The sequence below is a fragment of the Anomaloglossus baeobatrachus genome, chromosome 3, assembly GCF_048569485.1.
Source record: "Anomaloglossus baeobatrachus isolate aAnoBae1 chromosome 3, aAnoBae1.hap1, whole genome shotgun sequence".
Classification (NCBI taxonomy): domain Eukaryota; kingdom Metazoa; phylum Chordata; class Amphibia; order Anura; family Aromobatidae; genus Anomaloglossus; species Anomaloglossus baeobatrachus.
The window spans coordinates 62,457,889-62,479,244 of NC_134355.1; the positions used below are offsets into that span (position 1 = coordinate 62,457,889).

A 21,356-nucleotide genomic window follows, 5' to 3' on the forward strand; every position below is an offset into this window, starting at 1 on the left:
TTGTTCCTGTTACATCAGGGAGACTTGGAGATTTTGTGTAAGGCCTTGTGCGCACTAGAAAATGGAATTTTCAAAGTTCTGGAGGCTCTCAAAGATTTCTGCACCTGCAGAAAAAAAATGCACCAAATCCGCACCGAAATCCGCATGCGGTTTGTTGCGTTTTAGTGCGGATTTGGTGCGGTTTTTCCACAGGTTGTTCCCTGCAGGATTTCACAATTGGTGAAATCCCGCAGCTACCTGTGGAAAAGTGACATGCAATTGTTTTTGCTGCAGGAATCCTGCAGTAAAACATGCAGCTGTCAAAATCAGCCTAGTGCGCGCAGCATTTTTTTTTCTCCCATTGGATTTGCTGGTGAATCACTGCAGAAAGGTTAAAAACATATTTTCTGCAGCAAATCCGCGAGAAAATCCGGCTAGTGCGCACAGGGCCTTAAGGCTATTTGACCACGTAGCGTATTTTCAAGCAGTTACGCTGCGTTCTGCACCGCAGCGTAACTGCATGCATCCTACGTCCCCAGCATAATCTATGAAGATTGTGCATTATCCATGCCCATGTGGCGTATTGGAATGCAGCGCTTCGGCTACCGCTGAAGCGCTGCGTTCTAAAAAATGACATGTCACTTCTTTCGTGCGCTTTGCATGCAGCCCCCGCTCTGTCCATGGGAGGGGCTGCATCCAGAGCGCATGAAATTTGCTTTTTAGTATGCACTGTTTCTGCAACGATTTGAAGCGCACGTGTGCTGTTCAAATCACTGCAGAAACTTCTGCAGGGACAGAACGCAACTTGGGCACATAGCCTAAGAGTCTAATAAATTGTCTTTTTCATGTATAAAACTGGGGAGGTCACACAGTGACCATGTGACTGTACATGTCTGTTCATGGGAGGGGGGGGATGCAAATGGTCTCAGAGGCAGTGTCTGATGGCAAAAGTCTGTTTTGTTGTTTTTTGTTTTTTTTTGTTGTGTTTTTTTAAGTGCAGATGAGGGGTGGCACCTATTTCTGTCACGGTTTCCATGGATCCCACTTTTTTCCCATTCGCAGCAACAGTGATCATTCAAAATAGCCTCAAATATAAAAAGAATGACAAAGCTGCTGCAGATAATCATCGGGATAATGACTTAACAAATCTGTGACGTAAAAGCAGAAATTATTGTGCTTTACCTCTCTGCTACAGCAGAGGCTTTCCATTCAGAATGATAAAATGTGGTAGTTTGAAAAATGTGTTAAAGTATTTTAATGCTTTACTTAAAGTGAACCTGAATATGTACCCAGAACCACGAGCAGTTCTAGGTGTATATTATTAACTCCTGCCTGACCATCCCTGTATCTAGCATTGTAGCTAAAGCGATCTTTAGAGAAAGTATTTCTATAGATCTTTTATCTTATGCTAATGAGTGCAGGGACTAGTCCCATGGGTGTTATATCCCCCCAACTAGTCTGTCCTCTTAGCATGTTAGCACTCCCACAGGGATGTACTAACATGCTGTTCAATGCAGCGTCACCAGTGGTCGCTGTGACCGCTCTTCTGAATGCCCCAGTCACACGCTGTAGACCTCTCTGAAGCCGGGACGCATACACCCAGCTTCATACTGCACATGACCGGAAGTGCCGGGCATTGAGGAGCACAAAGACAGGTACGCGCATCACCGCTGGGGACGCTGCATTGAATAGCATGTTAATATGGGGACTTACTAGTAGGGAGGATATGTAACGCCCTTAGGTTTAGTTCCTACGCTTATCAGCATAATATAAAAGTTCTTTAGAAATACTTTTTCTAAAGATCCCTTTATCTATGCTAGTGTAAACCGGGACGGTTAGGCAGGGATTACTAATATGCACCCAGAACTGCTCATGGTTCTGGGGGGTGCATATTGCACCTGACAGGTTCCCTTTAGAGGCTTATTCCCATCTCCAAGATCCTATCTTAGGCCTGAAACACACATCCGTGAAACACGTGCGTGTTTGGTCCGTTTCCGTGTATACTGGAGACACGGCCAAACGTGCACCAATGTTACTATATCTCAGCGGTTGCAATTGCGTTTTTGGTTATGTCCGTGAGTCCGTCTCCGTGATGCGTTTTTTGGTCCGTGTCTCACGCCAGCATGTCCGTTTTCTGCACGCAAAACGCAGCACGGACCCAATGAAAGTCAATGGGTCTGTGCGCACGTCCGAGTGACACGGACGCATCTCTGTTTGCTCCCTGTACGTTTTGTGCTTTTTTCATGTGATGTCGGTCTTTTTTCTTTTTCTGTTTCGTTCTCTCCCTCAGTCCGTCGGTCGGTCTCTATGTCTGTCGGTCGGTCTCTCTGTCTTATCTGTTCCTCTAGCTGTCTGTCGGTCAGTTCCCCCCCCCTCTCTCATACTTACCGTTCCCCGATCTCCGGCGCGGCGCTGCACGGCTGTTATAATAACTCCGGCGGCTTTTACTATTTTGAAAAAGCCGGCCGCCCATTAATCAATCTCGTATTCCCTGCTTTACCCGCCCACCGGCGCCTGTGATTGGTTGCAGTCACACACGCCCACCACGCTGAGTGACAGCTGTCTCACTGCACCCAATCACAGCAGCCGGTGGGCGTGTCTATACTGTGCAGTGAAATAAATAAATAATTAAAAAAAACGGCGTGCGGTCCCCCCCCATTTTAATACCAGCCAGATAAAGCCATACGGCTGAAGGCTGGTATTCTCAGGATGGGGAGCTCCACGTTATGGGGAGCCCCCCACCCTAACAATATCAGTCAGCAGCCGCCCAGAATTGCCACATACATTATATGCGACAGTTCTGGGGCTGTACCCGGCTCTTCCCGATTTACCCTGGTGCGTTGGCAAATCGGGGTAATAAGGAGTTATTGGCAGCCCATAGCTGCCAATAAGTCCTAGATTAATCATGTCAGGCGTCTCCACGAGATACCTTCCATGATTAATCTGTAAGTGACAGTAAAAAAACACACACACCCGAAAAATCCTTTATTATAAATAAAAAACACAAACAAATTCCCTCATTACCAATTTATTAACCCCGACAAACCCTCCATGTCCGGCGTAATCCACGGACCTCCAGCGTCGCATCCAGCTCTGCTGCATGCAGGTGACAGGAGCAGCAGAAGACACCGCCGCTCCGGTCACCTCCACGCAGCTAATGAGATGAGTAGCGCGATCAGCTGCTGTCAGTCAGGTAACTCACGGCCACCGCTGGATCCAGCGGTGGCCGCGGGTAACCTCAGTGACAGCAGCTGATCGCGCTACTCATCTCATTAGCTGCGTGGAGGTGACCGGAGCGGCGGTGTCTTCTGCTGCTCCTGTCACCTGCATGCAGCAGAGCTGGATGCGACGCTGGAGGTCCGTGGATTACGCCGGACATGGAGGGTTTGTCGGGGTTAATAAATTGGTAATGAGGGAATTTGTTTGTGTTTTTTATTTATAATAAAGGATTTTTCGGGTGTGTGTGTTTTTTTTACTGTCACTTACAGATTAATCATGGAAGGTATCTCGTGGAGACGCCTGACATGATTAATCTAGGACTTATTGGCAGCTATGGGCTGCCAATAACTCCTTATTACCCCGATTTGCCAACGCACCAGGGTAAATCGGGAAGAGCCGGGTACAGCCCCAGAACTGTCGCATATAATGTATGTGGCAATTCTGGGCGGCTGCTGACTGATATTGTTAGGGTGGGGGGCTCCCCATAACGTGGAGCTCCCCATCCTGAGAATACCAGCCTTCAGCCGTATGGCTTTATCTGGCTGGTATTAAAATGGGGGGGGACCGCACGCCGTTTTTTTTAATTATTTATTTCACTGCACAGTATAAACACGCCCACCGGCTGCTGTGATTGGGTGCAGTGAGACAGCTGTCACTCAGCGTGGTGGGCGTGTGTGACTGCAACCAATCACAGGCGCCGGTGGGGAGAGAAAGCAGGGAATAAGAGATTGTTTAATGAGCGGCCGGCTTTTTCAAATTAGAAAAAGCCGCCGGAGCAGTGTGAACGCCGTGCAGCGCCGGTGATCGGGGAACGGTGAGTATGAGAGAGGGGGGGACACTTCAGTCACTCGGGGGATTAGCGGTCACCGGTGAATCCTTCACAGGTGACCGCTAATCAGTACACGGCACAAAGACAGAGCCGCAGCATGACAATGAAGTCGGGTGAAGTTCACCCGAGTTCATTCTCATCCCGCTACTCTGTCTTCCGACATGTAGTAACGACATTTTGCATCACACATGTACATTTCACATCACACACGTACATTTCACACGGACAACACACACACATGTCAGTTATTTCACTCACGCACACACGGACATTCCACACGCACATACGGCTAGCATACGGGATACACACGCAGGCCACACATACCATAAAAACGGACCTAAAAAACGGAAAACGGACCCGAAAAACGGCCCGTTTTACACGGACGTGGTTTTCACGGATGTGTGGCGGAGGCCTTAATGTGGAGTAAGTGTTATAATAATAATACAGTGGAACCTTGGATTACGAGCGTAATTGGTTCCGGGAGTGTGCTCTTAAACCAAGTTACTCTTAATCCAAGGTTCCAGTGTATTTGCAAATACCTTCAATTACAAATCTAGTATAGTTCTCTTGATTAGCAATGTCTCTTGCCTCATGTGCAGGACATTGCTGCTTAGGAATCCAATCAAATAAGAACTACCCCAATAATAAGCCTTAGTAGGATTTTTGGGACTTCTTGGAGTATGTTTGAAATACATACTGTACTTTAAAAATAAGCCCTAGTTGTGGTTCCATAAGGAAGTGTCCAAGCAGCTAAAAAAGTTAAAGAATACAGCAAGACTCCATCTAATAAAGCAATCTACCTCCCAAAAAAAATCGCACTCACCAGACTCCAAACAATTACAGTTCACAAGTGCCGATGGTGGATGGTCTCTCACATAGAGATGTGTGTCGCTGTCTGGTCACTCGCCGTTCCAGCTGCGTTGCACTGCAGCTCTCACAAACAGATCAGGTACCAGTATCACTCTGCACAAGTGATACTGCTTCCAATCACTAGGGGGAGCCAATCGCTGTAGAAGAAAGAGGGACCTGACAGCGATGCAGATTTGTATGTGAGAGCCCATTCACTTGCCAATTGTTTGAGGTCTGGTAACTGCGATTCTTTTCAGGGGTGTCTGCTTTCTTTTGGAGAAAATGTAGCAGTACATAGAGAATAATAAATATTAAGCAGGTAATTTAAACCTTTGTAAATATGGTACATACCCACCACTATAGGACTATAGCAGATCAGATAAGAAATGTGCATCTAAACCAGTAATAGGATTAACACAAAATGTTGATGTTCCAGAATGTGATGACATTATATATTAATAAATATTCATATTTTTTGTTCAAGAATAAATGTGGATTATTCATGGAAAAATATAAGACATTCTCTGAATATAAGCCCTAGCCCATCTTTTGGAGCAAAAAAAATATATACGACCCTGCCTTATTTTTGGGGAAATACAGTACTCGTCCATACTCTTATCTGTATATGAGCTGCATACTTAGGGTGGTGTCACACACAGCGACGACGACAACGACGTCGCTACTACGTTACCATTTTCTGTGACGTTGCAGCGACGTCTCGTCGCTGTCGCTGTGTGTGACATCCAGCAATGACCTGGCCCCTGCTGTGAGGTCGCCGCTCGTTGCTGAATGTCCAGCTTCATTTTTTGGTCGTCGCTCTCCCGCTGTGACACACACATCGCTGTGTGTGACAGCGAGAGAGCAACGAGATGAAGCGAGCAGGGAGCAGGAGCCGGCGTCTGGCAGCTGCGGTAAGCTGTAACCAAGGTAAACATCGGGTAACCAAGGGAAGAACTTTCCCTGGTTACCCGATATTTACCTTCGTTACCAGCGTCCGCCCTCGCTGCCAGTGCTGGCTCCCTGTTCCCTACACATGTAGCTGCAGTACACATCGTGTAATTAACCCGATGTGTACTGTAGCTAGGAGTGCAGGGAGCCAGCGCTAAGCGGTGTGCGCGGCTCCCTGCTCTCTGCATATGTAGCACAGCGACGTGTGTCGTTATGATCGCTGCTGCGTCGCTGTGTTTGACAACTAAGCAGCGATCATAACAGCGACTTACAAGGTTGCTGTTACGTCACAGAAAATGGTGACGTAACAGCGATGTCGCTATGTGTGAACCCAGCTTTAGGTGTAAGGAGTTTTAATACTGTAAACGAGACTGTGTAAACTTTAGTGGGAGGGGGTGGGGGGTGGGAATGGGCAAACTATGGGAAGTGTGTAGGCTTTGTGCAAAGACAAAATGCTTATCTCAATATAAACGCTGATTTCTCTGTTTGTAGCATGGGATATATACCTGTGTGCGTCATTTTACTGACTACTATAGCTCAAAAATATTCGCTCGATGTGAGTTCATGCAAATACCCTTTATGTCTATGATCATAAACTGCTAACACTAAACACAGCCAAATGGGTACATACATGAAGAATGCATTGGTCTGGCTTGAAGTACTAATTTTTATATATTTTATTTATTTTTTTTTTGTCTTTAACAGATATAAGGTTGCATGGGTCCGGTTACGGGAATGACTCCAGACAAAATTGTAGAGACCCCCGGAGCTGAGAAAGTTGCAGGATTAAGTCAGCTTGACACGATGGGTAGTCTGCCAGAAGAGGTTGGCGCCGACAGACCAAAGGCCTCTGCGGTGGACTGTGCTCCTGCCGACGAAGAACTCACAAACCTCAACTGGCTTCATGAGAGTACCAATCTACTGAACAACTTCAGCCTGGGGAGTGAGGGGCCGGCAGCAAACAGCCCTCTGTATGATATTGAAGGGGACAGTTCCCCAGCCGATTGTCGAAACCCAGAAAAATCCTCTGCCTCCTCTAAACCTCCTTATTCATTCAGCCTCTTAATTTATATGGCCATTGAGCACTCCCCCAACAAATGTCTGCCGGTGAAAGAAATCTACAGCTGGATCCTCGACAGGTTTCCATATTTTGCTACTGCCCCAACTGGCTGGAAGAACTCGGTCAGACACAACCTGTCATTAAATAAATGCTTTCGGAAAGTTGAGCGCAGCCATGGGAAAGTAAGTGACGATGTCATATTATAGAACTCTCATTGTAAGGCGACTCCTCGGTATATTGTCAGTCCTTAAAGTGTCGCGCAAATCTGTGTATAAAGAATTGCTCTAATTTGCATCCAGAAAAGTGAAATCCATTTGGTATTACATATGTCATGCAATATTTTTTTTTTTTTCTTTCCCCCGCTCCTAACATCCTTTGTTTTGCATGGTAACCATGACCTACAACTCGTTTCTCCAGGTCAGCACAATTGCTGCCATACCAAACATGTATAGCTTAAAAAAAAAAGCCTGACCCCAGGACAAGTATCTTTGTGCAGTTTGAAACCATTTTCTACAAAATATAAAACACCACAAGTTTCACTGCTATTGTTTTAGAATCATTTAGGCTGCTTTCACACACCAGTTTTTTGCCATCAGGCACAATCCGGCAAAAACATGAAAAAACGGATCCGGTGTCTGTTGCTGCCGGATCCGTTTTTTCCCCGTAGACTTCTATTAGCGCCGGATTGTGCTGGATGGTCTTGCATTCTATCCGACTTTCGCCGGATCCGGCAAAATTTGCTTGTCCGGCGGCCGGATGGGACGTTGAAGTGAACGTTTTTTTTTATCTCCGGTGAAAAACTGTATCGCGACAGATCTGGCGCCGTACGGCGTGTTTTATAATGGAAGCCTATGGACGCCGGATCCAGCGTAATACGGCAAAAAAACAGATTACGGCCGCCAGATCCGTTTTTTTGAACTGGGCATGCTTAGTATCACAACGGATCTGTCAAAAAACTGAAGGAATTGATGGGAAAAACTGATGCAATTGATCTGTTTTTTTTCGCTGGATCATGCCTGATGGCAAAAAACTGATGTGTGAAAGTAGCCTAAGGGTGGCTTTACATGTTGCGATATCCAGCCCGATATCGCTAGCATGACACCCGCCCCCATCGTTTGTGCGCGACGGGCATATCGCTGCCTGTCGCGCACAAAATCGCGCACCCCCGTCACACATACTTACCTGTTCTTCGACGTCGCTGTGACCGGCGAACCGCCTCCTTTCTAAGGGGGCGGTCCTTTTGGCGTCACAGTGACATCACTAAGCGGCCGCCCAATGTAAGCGGAGGGGCGAAGATGAGCGGGACATAACATCCCACCAATCTCCTTCCTTCCGCATTGTGGCCGGAGGCAGGTAAGGAGAGGATCCTCGTTCTTGCGGCGTCACATGTAGCTATGTGTGCTGCCGCAGGGACGAGGATCAACTTCGCCCCAGCGACAGCAGCAATAACTGGCAGCGGACCCCCATGTCAACGAGGAGCGATTTTGGACGTTTTTGCAACGATCCAAAATCGCTCCTAGGAGTCACACGCTACGACATCGCTACAGCGGCCGGATGTGCGTCACAAAATCCGTGACCCCGACGAGATCGCTGTAGCGTGTAAAGCCCGCTTTAGGCTGCTTTCACACATCCGGTTTTTGCTGTGCGGCACAATACGGCGCTTTGCGGGAAAACCGCATTTATTTATTTTTTTTTTGCCGCCGGGTGCGGTTTTTCCACAGACTTTTATTAGCGCCGGATTGTGCCGCATGGCCTTGCGTTGTGTCCGTTTTTTTCCGGATGTGGCATATTGAGCCGATGCGGCAGCCGCATGAAACATTCAAGTGAACGTTTTTGTCTGCGGCGAAAAAACCGCATCGCGCTGGATTCGGCGCGATGCGGCGCAATTTACAATGCAAGCCTATGGACGCCGGATGCGGCATCCTGCGGAAAAAATCACATCCGGCCGTCGGATGCAGTTTTTTGAACTGCGCATGCTCAGTATCAAGCCGCATCCGTCAAAAAATGGACGGGCCGCATGGAAAAATGTATGCAACGGATCCGTTTTTTTCGCTGCATCCGTTGCATAGGTTTTTGAGCCGGATTGTGCTGCAGTGCAAAAACCGGTTGTGTGAAAGCAGCCTTAGGGGAGGAGCTTTATTGTATAGATCTGTATATATTGAGCTACCAGTGGGCAAAAGCTATACAATGCTGGAGTTCGACATTTTTCAGTGTTCTCCTCTCTGCAGCCATTCTAGCAGTCTGATGAAAAAAAATCTATATGTTGGGGGGGCATCCAAATGGAGGACCACCTGCATTATCCTTTTTGCCTTTAAGATCATGTTGTACTGATGGGCATGAACATGGCTTCTCCCAGCCATCTGCTTACTCTATAAAGGCCACAATCACTATTGATCTTGTATCCCCACAATAGACATTTATGGCAAATCCACAGGATTTTTTATAAATGTCTGACAGATGCCTGTCCCACCACCGCTTTCCATACCAGTCTTCATAAATGGGTCTCCTGACACTCGTCCTGTCTGAAGAGGTGACCACTGGCCACCCCATCCAGACTGAGAATAAATGGAGTGGTGGGTGTTAGTAATGAGTGAGCACTACCATGCTCTGGTACTCGTAACGAGCAATTGGATGCTTGGATGGGCGCGACTAGAGTACCTGAGTATTATGGAAGCCAATGGGGAACTCTAGCATTTTTCTCAAAGATTTACTGGAAAAGTGCTCAGGTCCCCCATTAACTTCCATTTTGCTCCAGTCGAGCCCATCCAAACCTCCAACTACTCATTACGAGTACAGAGCACCCGAGCATGGTAGTGATCGCTCATCACTAGTGGCTGTGTAACATGGGGCTCTCTCCATTCACTTCCATGGGAGTTGCTCTCTCCATTCACTTCTATGGGAGTTGGCTGAGCAAACCCTAGAAAATAGCAGTAAACAAGGCAAACGCACAGCCATCTCTCCATTTATTCTCCATCCCGGTGCAGCACCCAGCTGCTGCTTTTAGGTGCATTTATATAGGACGGTCTCTTTCCCACAACAAGCACATCTCTGCTGTATAGAGATCTTGGTTACTGGATCCGATGGCGCTGGAACAATATGATGTGTCTGTTCTGTCCCTTCGAGGCGTCCGATCTGTTTATACCAGGGCTGCTGATTTTAATATATTTTCTTGATGTCACCGAACAAACGAGTAGTTTGCTCATTCGTCGGCTGACATTTATGCACTGGGGCCAATAATTGGGACGGAGCGTTCCTGCAGACACGGTCACTGATTCTCAGCCTGTGTAGATGCATCTGTGGTATTGTGCTGAAGACGGGTGCAGGTCCACCTGTAAGACCATTATGACATGTTTTATGTGTATCCCCAAAATGTGTATGTTAGAAATGTCGGCTTAGGCTATGTTCACACATCAGTTTTTTGGCATCAGGCACAATCCGGCGTGTGCCTGATGCAACGGATCCGGCACAGAATATGCAAAAACGGATGCGCCTGATCCTTTATTTTTTTTTTTTTTTTTTTTTTGATGGATCCGGTATACCTGATCTGTCACAAAACGGATCCGGCACATCCATTTTTTTGCATCCGTTTTGGCCGTTTTTTATTTTTTTTTTTTTTTTTTTTTTTTGCTGGATCCGTTTTTTTTCAAATAATTGGAGCATGCACAGTTTAAAAAAAACGGATGCGGCCGCTGCATCCGTATTTTGCCACATCGCGCCGGATCCGGCGTCCAAAGACTTCCATTGTAAATCACTCTGGATCCGGCGCCATACTTCGTTTTTTTGTCTCTGAAAAAAAAAAAAATTCAATGAGACGTTCCATCCGGCCGCCGCATTGTGTAATTACGCCGGATCCGTCAAAAGCCGGATGCAACGCAAGGCCATCAGGCACAATCCAGCGCTAATACAAATCAATGGGGAGAAAACTGATCCGGCGCATGATCCGTTTTATCCGTGTGTTTTTTTTTCCGGATTGTGCCTGATGGAAAAAAAATTGATGTGTGAACGTAGCCTTAAAGGGGTACTTTTGTGACGGGAAAGAAGGGCGTGTTTTTTGTTTTTTTTTCTTATTCTTTCCCCATTGTCAGCGCCGCTCTTGTCCATTGACTGTCTAATATTGCAGCTCGGTTACATATAAATTAATGACACTTGTATAATTGGAAAATAACTTTTTTTTTTTTTTTTATTATCTCCATCTGAGTGGTCACTATAGGTAAAGCCTATATTTGGAATTTCCCCACCAGCTGCACACTGCCGGTCACTGCACACTTGCACGTCTCGCTGTGGTCTCGGATAACAGTCTGGTTTGGGTTGCCATGGTAGCGCTTCCTCCTCCTGGCTCTGTTCTTCAGCTCTTAGTAATGTGAGACTGTACTCCGGTCTGACTAAACTGAAGCTACTGCTCCTTTATCACAGATTAGAAGAAGCCGGCAATCTCTGACCTCCCACACGCCTCACATGTATGTGCATCATCACCAGAGGGTCCTCACAAGACAGGCATCAAATGCAAGCAGCTAAACTGCTCCCAATGAGCTATATGCAGGACTGCAGGGGGGTTTAAAGGGGTTGTCTAGTTAAGACAAGTGTGCTGAAAAAAAAAATCTTATGATCTCACAATGTTTATTTCATCTGCCCCTGATTGGCTGCTTACAGGAAATAATCTCATCGTGGAAAGCCTCTTTAAATTCTCAAGACCATAGACTGAGAATGCACATAAAGATTGGAAAAAAAACAACACCCTGTTATCAGGGATATCATGGTTGTTCAGTGGTTAGCACTGTTGCTTTGCAGCGCTGCAGTCCTGGGGTCAAATCCCACCAAGGACAACTTCTGCAATGAGTTTGTATGTTCTCCCTGTGGAGTGTGGATCGCACTCATATCAATGTTATTCAATGGAGTTGTGCACATGTTATATATATATATATATATATACTAGAAGGTAGCCCGATTCTACGCATCGGGTATTCTAGAATTTACGTATTGTGTAGTTCATGTATGATTTTCGTTATATATATATAGATATAGATATAGATATAGATATAGATATATATATATATATATATATATATATATATATATATAGATATATATAGATATATATATATATAGATATATATATATATATATATATATATATATATATATATATATATATATATATATATATATATATATATATATATATATATATATATATATATATATATATATGTTGTTGTGTGTAGTTACCAAGTGTTTGTGTAGGGCGCTGTACATGTTCTGGGTGTTGTCTGGGTGTGGCGGGGGGTGAGAGCGGTGTTGTATGTGTGTTGCGTGTGTTGCGTTGTTTGTGGAGCGCTGTGTGTCTGTAGCATTGTGTGTGTGTGTTGCGTGGTTTGTGTGTGTTTTGGGGGGAGGTATGTTTTGTGCAGTGTGTTGCGCGGTATGTGCGTATATTTATGTATGCCGCGGTGTTTGTGTGTTGGGTGTTGTGTATGTGCAGCGTTGTGTGTGTGTGTGGGTGTCTGTGTAGGGCGGTGTTTGTGTTTCCCAGTGTGTGGGTGTTGTGCAGGGCGGTGTTTGTGTGTGTTGGGGGGAGGTGTGCACCTCCCATCGTGCTCCATCCCCCATCCTGCGCGCACCCCCCATCGTGCTCCATCCCCCATCCTGCGCACCCTCCATCGTGCTCCATCCCCCAAGCTGCGCACCCCCCATCGTGCTCCATCCCCCATGCTGCGCACCCCCCATCGTGCTCCATCCCCCATGCTGCGCATTCCCCATCGTGCTCCATCCGCTATGCTGCGCATTCCCCATCGTGCTCCATCTCCCATGCTGCGCACTCCCAAACGTGCTCCATCCGCCATGCTGCGCACTCCCAAACGTGCGCCATCCGCCATGCTGCGCACTCCCAAACGTGCTCCATCCGCCATGCTGCGCACTCCCAAACGTGCTCGATCCGCCATGCTGCGCACCCCCCATAGTGCTCCATCCCCCATGCTGCCCACAGCATCAGCCTCTGTGCCCGCAGCATCAGCCTCTGTGCCCGCAGCATCAGCCTCTGTGCCCGCAGCATCAGCCTCTGTGCCCGCAGCATCAGCCTCTGTGCCCGCAGCATCAGCCTCTGTGCCAGCAGCATCAGCCTTTTCTGTCCCCAGCATCAGCCTCTCTCCTCCCAGCCTATCCCAGCCTCAGCCTCCCCCAACATCAGCCTCTCTTCTCTCAGCCTCCCCCCTCCCAGCCTTCCCCAGGATCAGCCTCTCTCCTCCCAGCCTCCTCCAGCACGCCGTGCTCTTCTGCCGACACTCACAGATCCGATCGTATACACTCACACCCACCCACCCGATCGCATACACTCACACCCACCCACCCGATCGCATACACTCACTCACACCCACCCGATCGCATACACTCACACCCACCCGATCGCATACACTCACGCACACACATTGACGATATTACACATACGCGCTCACTCACAACATCCGGAGATACCACATGCTTCTGGTCATGTGATCCTCCGGCAGGTCCTGGAAGCTCACAGCACAGGATCGCCGCCGAGAAGCAAGCGATATCCCAGGACGTTGTGAGTGTGTGGATGTGATGTGTGTGTGAGGTGTGTGTGAGAGTGAGTGTGATCTGATGTGTGTGTGTGTGTGTGTGTGTGTGTACTCACCTGGGAGTCGGAGCTCCGTGTCAGTTGGGCCAGAGCGTGCGTGCATTGCGTGAGGGGGGCGGGGCCTGCAGAGAGCCGGGGCGAGAGGCCAATCCGTGTGGGGGGGCGGGGCCATGGCGAGCCCAGCGGCCAATCGGCTTTGTGTCACCGTAAGGACACAATTTCGAAGCATGACAGACAGAATAAGGCAATTATATATTAGTTTATATACAGTGTTTCCCCGAAAGTAAGACCGTGTCTTACTTTCAGGGTATGTCTTGTGAAAAAAATCCCACAGCAATCGCAGCAAGTCTCCATGCAATGTACCGTATGGGGACTTGACGCGATTGCTGCACATGAGGGCACTGAGGCTGCGTGTTTTTGTATGTTGTCCGTGGTCCTGATGGACCACGGACAACATTACTGCAACATTTCTCTGGCCGAGCGTTCAGCTGAGCGCCCGACTGCCGGCATGTGACCGCTCTCAGCTGGGTGCTCGGCCGCCGGCATGTCAGGCCACTCAGCTGAGCGCTCGGCCGGTACTGTAAAGAAGAAAAAAAAAAATAACTCTTTCCGTTTACTATGTCTTACTTTCGGGATACGTCTTACATTAGCCCACCCCCCCCCCCAAAACCCCCACTACGTCTTACTATCGGGGGTGTCTTACTATCGGGGAAACACGGTGTGTATGTATGTATGTATGTATGTGTGTGTGTTTATATACACACATTAATATAAAAATATATATATTATTTATATTATATTATAAAAATTGCAGCATATACGATTTGCTTCAATTATCAGATTGCACCGAGACATTCATGTCTATGGGTCTGTGAAAATATTGGACCACCCTTGGGTGACATCTGAGTGCACTCCTATTCTCATAGATTGATTGGAGCATATGGAAAAACTTTTTTTTCCCTTTTGGTGATTGGGAAATAAGGTGAGACATTTCAATGTTGCTGATCAGAATGGTAACATTACATAAGAAATGGGGTTTAGGCTATGTGCGCACTAGAGCTTTTTACCTGCGGATTTACCCGCGGATTTGCCCCGGAAATTTCTTGAGAAATGTCTGCAATCTTTGTGCAGACATTTCCCATGAAATTCAATGAGAAAAAAAAATAGCTGTGCGCACTGTGCGGATTTTTCTCAAGAAAATTTCTTGAGAAAATTTTCTCGAGAAACTTTCTTGAGAAAATGTGCATGTCCATTAATTTCCGCAGGTACCGGGGGTATTCCGGGGGTATTCCGCAGGTAGCAATGATGTGCGGTATACCCCCGGAATAGCCGCGAATTACCTGTGGGAATGATCATCGCTGCCTGCGGTTTTGCAGGAAGCGATGTCATTATGCCAGGAAGAGGAAGCGGAGCAGACGTCACACTCCCTGGACGCCGCACAGAAGCGCTTCCGTGCGACCTCCAGGTGCCAGTCTGTGTCCTGCTCCAGCATCGCGGCTGCCTGCACTGCAGGGTGTCAGTGTCTGCCCGCAGTGTCAGCAGCCTGTCACGCGGCAGCGCAGGCAGACACTGACATCCTGCAGTGCTGGGAGCCGCGGGGATGACGATCGCTGCTGTCAGGAGGTGAGATCATTACCTGCTGTGACGATCTCCTGCCTCCTGACGTCAGCGCTGTCTATGCCCGTCTCACGAGCGGCCCGAGACTGTCACTAGCGGTGACGTCACGGGCTCTCGCGATACTTCTGACAACGCAGTCAGTGACAGCGCTGAAGTCAGCAGTACAGGAGATGATCACAGAAGGTAATGATCTCATCTATGCTCCTGATGGCAGCGCTCGTCATCCCCTGCAGTGACCTGAGCTGACCTATTGATGTTAGCTCAGGTCACTGCATTGCTCTCCCAGCCAATGGGGAACATTCTGTTCTTCATTGACTGGGACAGCGACTATGGTATGGATCGCCGTGGGACCCCCCCCCCCCCCTATTGGATTACGCCGGACGTGGATTGATTGTTCTTTTCAATAAATTGGTTAAAGAGGCTATGTGGGGAGTGTTTTTTCAAATAAAACTTTTTTTGTTGTCTATTTTTTAATTACTACTGACTGGGTTGGTGATGTCGGGTATCTGATAGACGCCTGACCTCACCAACCCCAGGGCTTGATGCCAGGTGACATTACACATCTGGCATCAACCCCATATATTACCCCGTTTGCCAACGCACCAGGGCGCGGGATGAGCTGGGGCAAAGCGCCAGGATTGGCACGTCTAATGGATGCGCCACTTCTGGGGCGGCTGCGGCCTGCTATTTTTAGGCTGGGGAGTGTCCAATAACAGTGGACCTCCCTAGTCTGAGAATATCAGACCCCAGCTGTCCGCTTTACCTTGGCTGGTGATCCAATATGGGGGGGACCGCACGTTTTTTGTTTTAAATTATTTATATAATTTAAAATAACAGCGTGGGGTGCCCACTGTTTTGGATTATCAGCCAAGGTGAAGCTGCCAGCGGTGGTCTGCAGGCTGCAGCCGTCTGCTTTACCCAAGCTGGCTACAAAATATGGGGGGACCTCACGTCGTTTTTTTTTAATTATTTATTTATTTATTTATTTTATGGCTAAATACAAGGCTAAGCACCCTTTAGTGCCACATGAAAGTCACTAAAGGGTGCCAGCTTAGAAAATGCAGGGAGGTGGAACATTATATAGGTTTTTCTCATCTATCTATCTATCTATCTATCTATCTATCCCTCTATCTATCTATCTATCTATCTATCTATCTATCTATCTATCCCTCTATCTATCTATCCCTCTATCCCTCTATCTATCTATCTATCTATCCATCTATCCCTCTATCTATCTATCTATCCATCTATCCCTCTAGCTATCTATCTATTCATCTATCCATCTATCCCTCTATCTATCTATCTATCCATCTATCCCTCTAGCTATCTATCTATTCATCTATCCATCTATCCCTCTATCTATCTATCTATCTATCTATCCCTCTATCTATCTATCTATCTATTCATCTATCCATCTTTCCCTCTATCCATTATCTGTCTATCGATTATCTTTATTATTTATTGCAGGGACAAACCTGCGGTAAATCCGCGGCAAATCCGCATGCGTTTTTGCCGCGGATTTTTCCGCAGGTGCGGAAATCTTCCACTCCCAGAAGTTTCTCAAGAAATTTTCTTGAGAAAATTCACATTTCTAGTGCGCACATAGCCTTAATGACTCACACCATATGCTAATAAGAAATCAAATGACCACTGGCCCTTCATCCACTGGGGAAGTGTCCTGGGCTCTTGGCCACAACACTCCCTTCTGTTCCTGATCTTTCTTTAGTAGTTTAGCATCTGTTCCACTATACAAATCAATCAAAGGCGTGGGGGGGGCGGGGTAGGGGAGTCAGTGATGGATTAGATTACAGGACACATTTGACACTTTACCTTTTAAAAGGTGCTAAATCTGTCACTTTTTTTAAAAATTATTTTGTCTAACTACTGAAAAATTACTTAAGTGCTGGCCACTGGTATATCCCTCTGCGTACCTTGTTGTCCACTACTTGTTGTCATCTGTCTTTTTTGCTGCAGAGACATTGAGTTAATTGTAGGAAGTGTGTGATGGCCTTGTCTATCCATGGATAGTTAGGACAGTCTTTCTGCTCTTGATTTATTGTCCTTCATTCAGGTAAAACAATGAGGCCAACATTCAGTTCAGGGCAGGCAAGTTATTGGACAATGGCAGAATTAAAGCATTCTGAAAAGAGTAAGGCTATGTGCGCACTTACCGGATTTTGCCGCGGATTTTTCGCGGATTTGCTGCATGTTTCGCTGCAGAAAATGTTCATAACATCTCTGCAGTGAATCACCAGCAAATCCTATGGAGAAAAAAAATCCTGTGCGCACTGGGCGGAATTTGACAGCTGCATGTTTTGCTGCGGGAATCCCGCAGCAAAAACAAGTGCATGTCAATTCTTTTCCGCACATCGCTGCGGGATTTCACTCCATTGACTCAATGTTAATCATGAAATCCCGCAGGGAATAACGCAGGCAGCAAATTCTGTGCGGTTCACTGCGTTTTCCTGCGTTATTCCCTGCGGTATTTCGCGGTTTACGTCCGGTAATGTGCATCGCCTGTCTGCGGTTTTGCAGGGAAGTGATGTCATTACAGGAAGAGGAAGCAGAGCAGAGAGTAAACACACACAGATCACAGACACACACACACATCACAGACATAGAACACAGACACATAGAACATACATAGAAAGCAAACGGAAATATAGGAAAAAAAGAACGTGGGCTCCGCTGTATATTTACCGTCCAGCCGAGGTAAGCACACAGCGGCGGCCCGGTATTCTCAGGCTGGGGAGGGAGAGGGGCAGGGGTAATGTCCCCTGCCTCACTCCCCCTCCGGCAGCCGAGAATATCAGCCGCAGCTGCCCCGGCACTGTCGCATGCAATATGCGGCAGCACCGGCGTGTCCTCGGCTCTTCTTGCCACCGTGTAGCAGTGGTGGCAAGGTAATACAAGGGGTTAATGGTGATGGGGGACCACCGCCATTAACCCCAGGCTTGATCATGGCAGCGTCTATGTGACAGCTGACATGATCAACCCGTAAGTAAAGTGAAAAAAACACAGACACCGAAAAATCCTTTATTTTAAATAAAACCAACAAGCCTCGTTAACCCTTTTATTAACCCCCCCCAAACAAAGCTCCGGCGTAATCCACAGGTCCGACATAATCCACGTCCTGCGCTGCTTCCATCCAGCCGCGACTGTCACAGACACAGGCTGAATGCAGCAGACAGCAGAGGTAATTACCGGTCATTTCCCACGGCCGGTAATGTGAACTCACTGCCGACCGTGGGAAATGCAGCGATCTGTCCTCTATCTATCCCTCTATCTATCTGTCTGTCTATCTATCTATCCCTCTATCTATTCTTCTGTCTATCTACTATCAGAATTAAATGTATTTTTTTTTTTCTTCAATGTGCTTTATTGCATTGAATGCAATAAAGCACATCCCAACCCGCACGCGGCAATACCGCGAACAATACCGCGGTAAAACCGCGGCAAACCGCATGCGGTTTTCGGGTGCGGTTTCCCGTGGTTTTTTACCGCGGGTGCGGTAATCTTTGAGAGCATGCGGAATTTTCTCAAGAAAATTCCATTTCCCAGTGCGCACAGAGCCTAAGGAAAGGAAGTTCCTGAACCTATAGTGCTGGTGAAATGCTGATGATGGTAAAATCCTAACGTAAGAGTTAATGGCAAGTTTACAGAGAATGCGAATCAGGACAGATTTCTACCGAATGACAAAGGGGTTGTCCAAGAAAGTTATGTAGTATAGACATCAATAAGAGAACAGCACCTTGGGACCACCACCGATCGGTTAAAACAAGCTACGGATGGGACCAACTATTAATCACCTTAAGTCCCTTTACACTCCTTTTTCAGGAGCATGAGCATGTTGACAGATTCGAGGGAGGAGAGTAGTAAGAAAAAACACAAACTGTGGACTCCAGAGGCGACTCACCTGGTGACATTGGCCTGTCCGGAGCACTCTTGTAGTATTTACTCAGTAGTGATGGCCGCGTCTAGTGAACAGCCTTATTCTCTCTGTACGCTGTACTCCCTGTAACATAAGCTCCACATTTCAACTCTTCTTCTTTGTTTTATATATATATAAACTACTAGCTGTAGTACCCGGCGATGCCCGGGATAGTGACTGTCTCGCTGTCTGTCTCTCTGTCTCTCTTTTTCCTTGTCTGTCTGTGTCTGTCTCTGTCTGACTATTTCTATCTCTGTCTGTATTTGTATCAGTCTATCTGTCTCCATCTCTGTGTCTGTCTCTTTGCCCGGTCGGTCGGTCTCTTTGCCCGGTCGGTCGGTCTCTTTCTGTCTCTATCCGTCTCACCACCGACATCATGTTACCTCACGCATAAGCTTCAACTAACAGTTTATTTTGTTCCTATAGCAACCACTGACAGTTGCTATCAATAACCTATAGCTCCCACCTCCATTCAGTTTAATAGCAGTAGGATTTTAGAGACTAAAGCTGGGTTCACACATAGCGACAGCGACGTCTCTGTTACGTCACCATTTTCTGTGACACAACAGCGACCTTGTAAGTCGTTGTTATGATCGCTGCTTAGCTGTCAGATGCAGCAGCGATCATAACGTCGCTGTGCTACATGTGCACAGAGCAGGGAGCCGCGCACACTGCTTAGCGCTGGCTCCTTGCTCTCCTAGCTACAGTACACATCAGGTTAATTACCCGATGTGTACTGCAGCCACATGTGCAGAGAGCAGGAGCCGGCACAGGCAGCGTGAGAGCGGCGGACGCTGGTAACAAAGGTAAATATCGGGTAACCAGGGAAAGGTCTTCCCTTGGTTACCTGATGTTTACCGTGGTTACAGCTTACCGCAGCTGCCAGACGCCGGCTTCTGCTCGCTTCATTTCGTCGCTCTCTCGCTGTCACACACAGCGATGTGTGCGTCACAGCGGGAGAGCGACGACCAAAAAATGAAGCAGGACATTCAGCAACGAGCGGTGACCTCACAGCAGGGGCCAGGTCGTTGCTAGATGTCAGACAGCGACGGGACGTCGCTGCAACGTCACAGAAAATGGTGACGTAGCAGCGTCGTCGTTGTCGTCGCTGTGTGTGACACCACCCTAACTGTAAAGCACGGGGTTACATTTTTCTGTCAAAACAGTCTACGACGCTCCCTGGGTCATATGGGGTGTATGTGCAAAACTTCGTGATTGTAAATGCTACGGTACAGATTCCTTTAGCGGACACACACATACACACACACATACACACACACACACACACACATACACACACACACACACATACACACACACACACACACACACACACACACACACACACACACACACACACACACATATATTATACACACATACAGTGCCTACAAGTAGTTTTCAACCCCCTGCAGGTTTACACATTCGGAATTAACTTGGCATTGTGACATTTGGACTGTAGATCAGCCTGGAAGTGTGAAATGCACTGCAGCAAAAAAGAATGTTATTTATTTTTTTAATTTTTTTTTTTTAAAATTGTGAAAAGTTTATTCAGAGGGTCATTTATTTTTCAACCCCTCAAACCACAAGAATTCTGTTTGGTTCCCCTAAAGTATTAAGAAGTATTTCAGGCACAAAGAACAATGAGCTTCACATATTTGGATTAATTATCTCTTTTTCCAGCCTTTTCTGACTAATTAAGACCCTCCCCAAACTTGTGAACAGCACTCATACTTGGTCAACATGGGAAAGACAAAACGAGCATTCCAAGGCCATCAGAGACAATATCGTGGAGGGTCACAAGGCTGGCAAGGGGTACAAAACCCTTTCCAAGGAGTTGGGCCTACCTGTCTCCACTGTTGGGAGCATCATCCGGAAGTGGAAGGCTTATGGAACTACTGTTAGCCTTCCACGGCCTGGACAGCCTTTGAAAGTTTCTACCCGTGCCGAGGCCAGGCTTGTCCGAAGAGTCAAGGCTAACACAAGGGCAACAAGGAAGGAGCTCCGGGAAGATCTCATGGCAGTGGGGACATTGGTTTCAGTCAATACCATAAGTAACGTACTCCACCGCAATGGTCTCCGTTCCAGACGAGCCCGTAAGGTACCTTTACTTTCAAAGCGTCATGTCAAGGCTCGTCTACAGTTTGCTCATGATCACTTGGAGGACTCTGCGACATTCTGGTTCAAGGTTCTCTGGTCTGATGAGACCAAGATCGAGATCTTTGGTGCCAACCACACACGTGACGTTTGGAGACTGGATGGCACTGCATACGACCCCAAGAATACCATCCATACAGTCAAGCATGGTGGTGGCAGCATCATGCTGTGGGGC

The 21,356-nt window shown here is 47.2% G+C and overlaps 1 protein-coding gene across 1 annotated transcript in view; it reads left to right on the plus strand.

Annotated features, from left to right (window-relative positions):
* Positions 1–21,356, plus strand: part of FOXN2 (forkhead box N2) — a 69,547-nt gene that overhangs the window by 35,586 nt on the left and 12,605 nt on the right. Inside the window, exon 2 of the mRNA XM_075338039.1 lies at positions 6,530–7,066. Within this exon, the coding sequence (XP_075194154.1) occupies positions 6,542–7,066 (525 nt within the window). The 5' untranslated portion in view covers positions 6,530–6,541. The remainder of the gene's footprint in view (positions 1–6,529; positions 7,067–21,356) is intronic.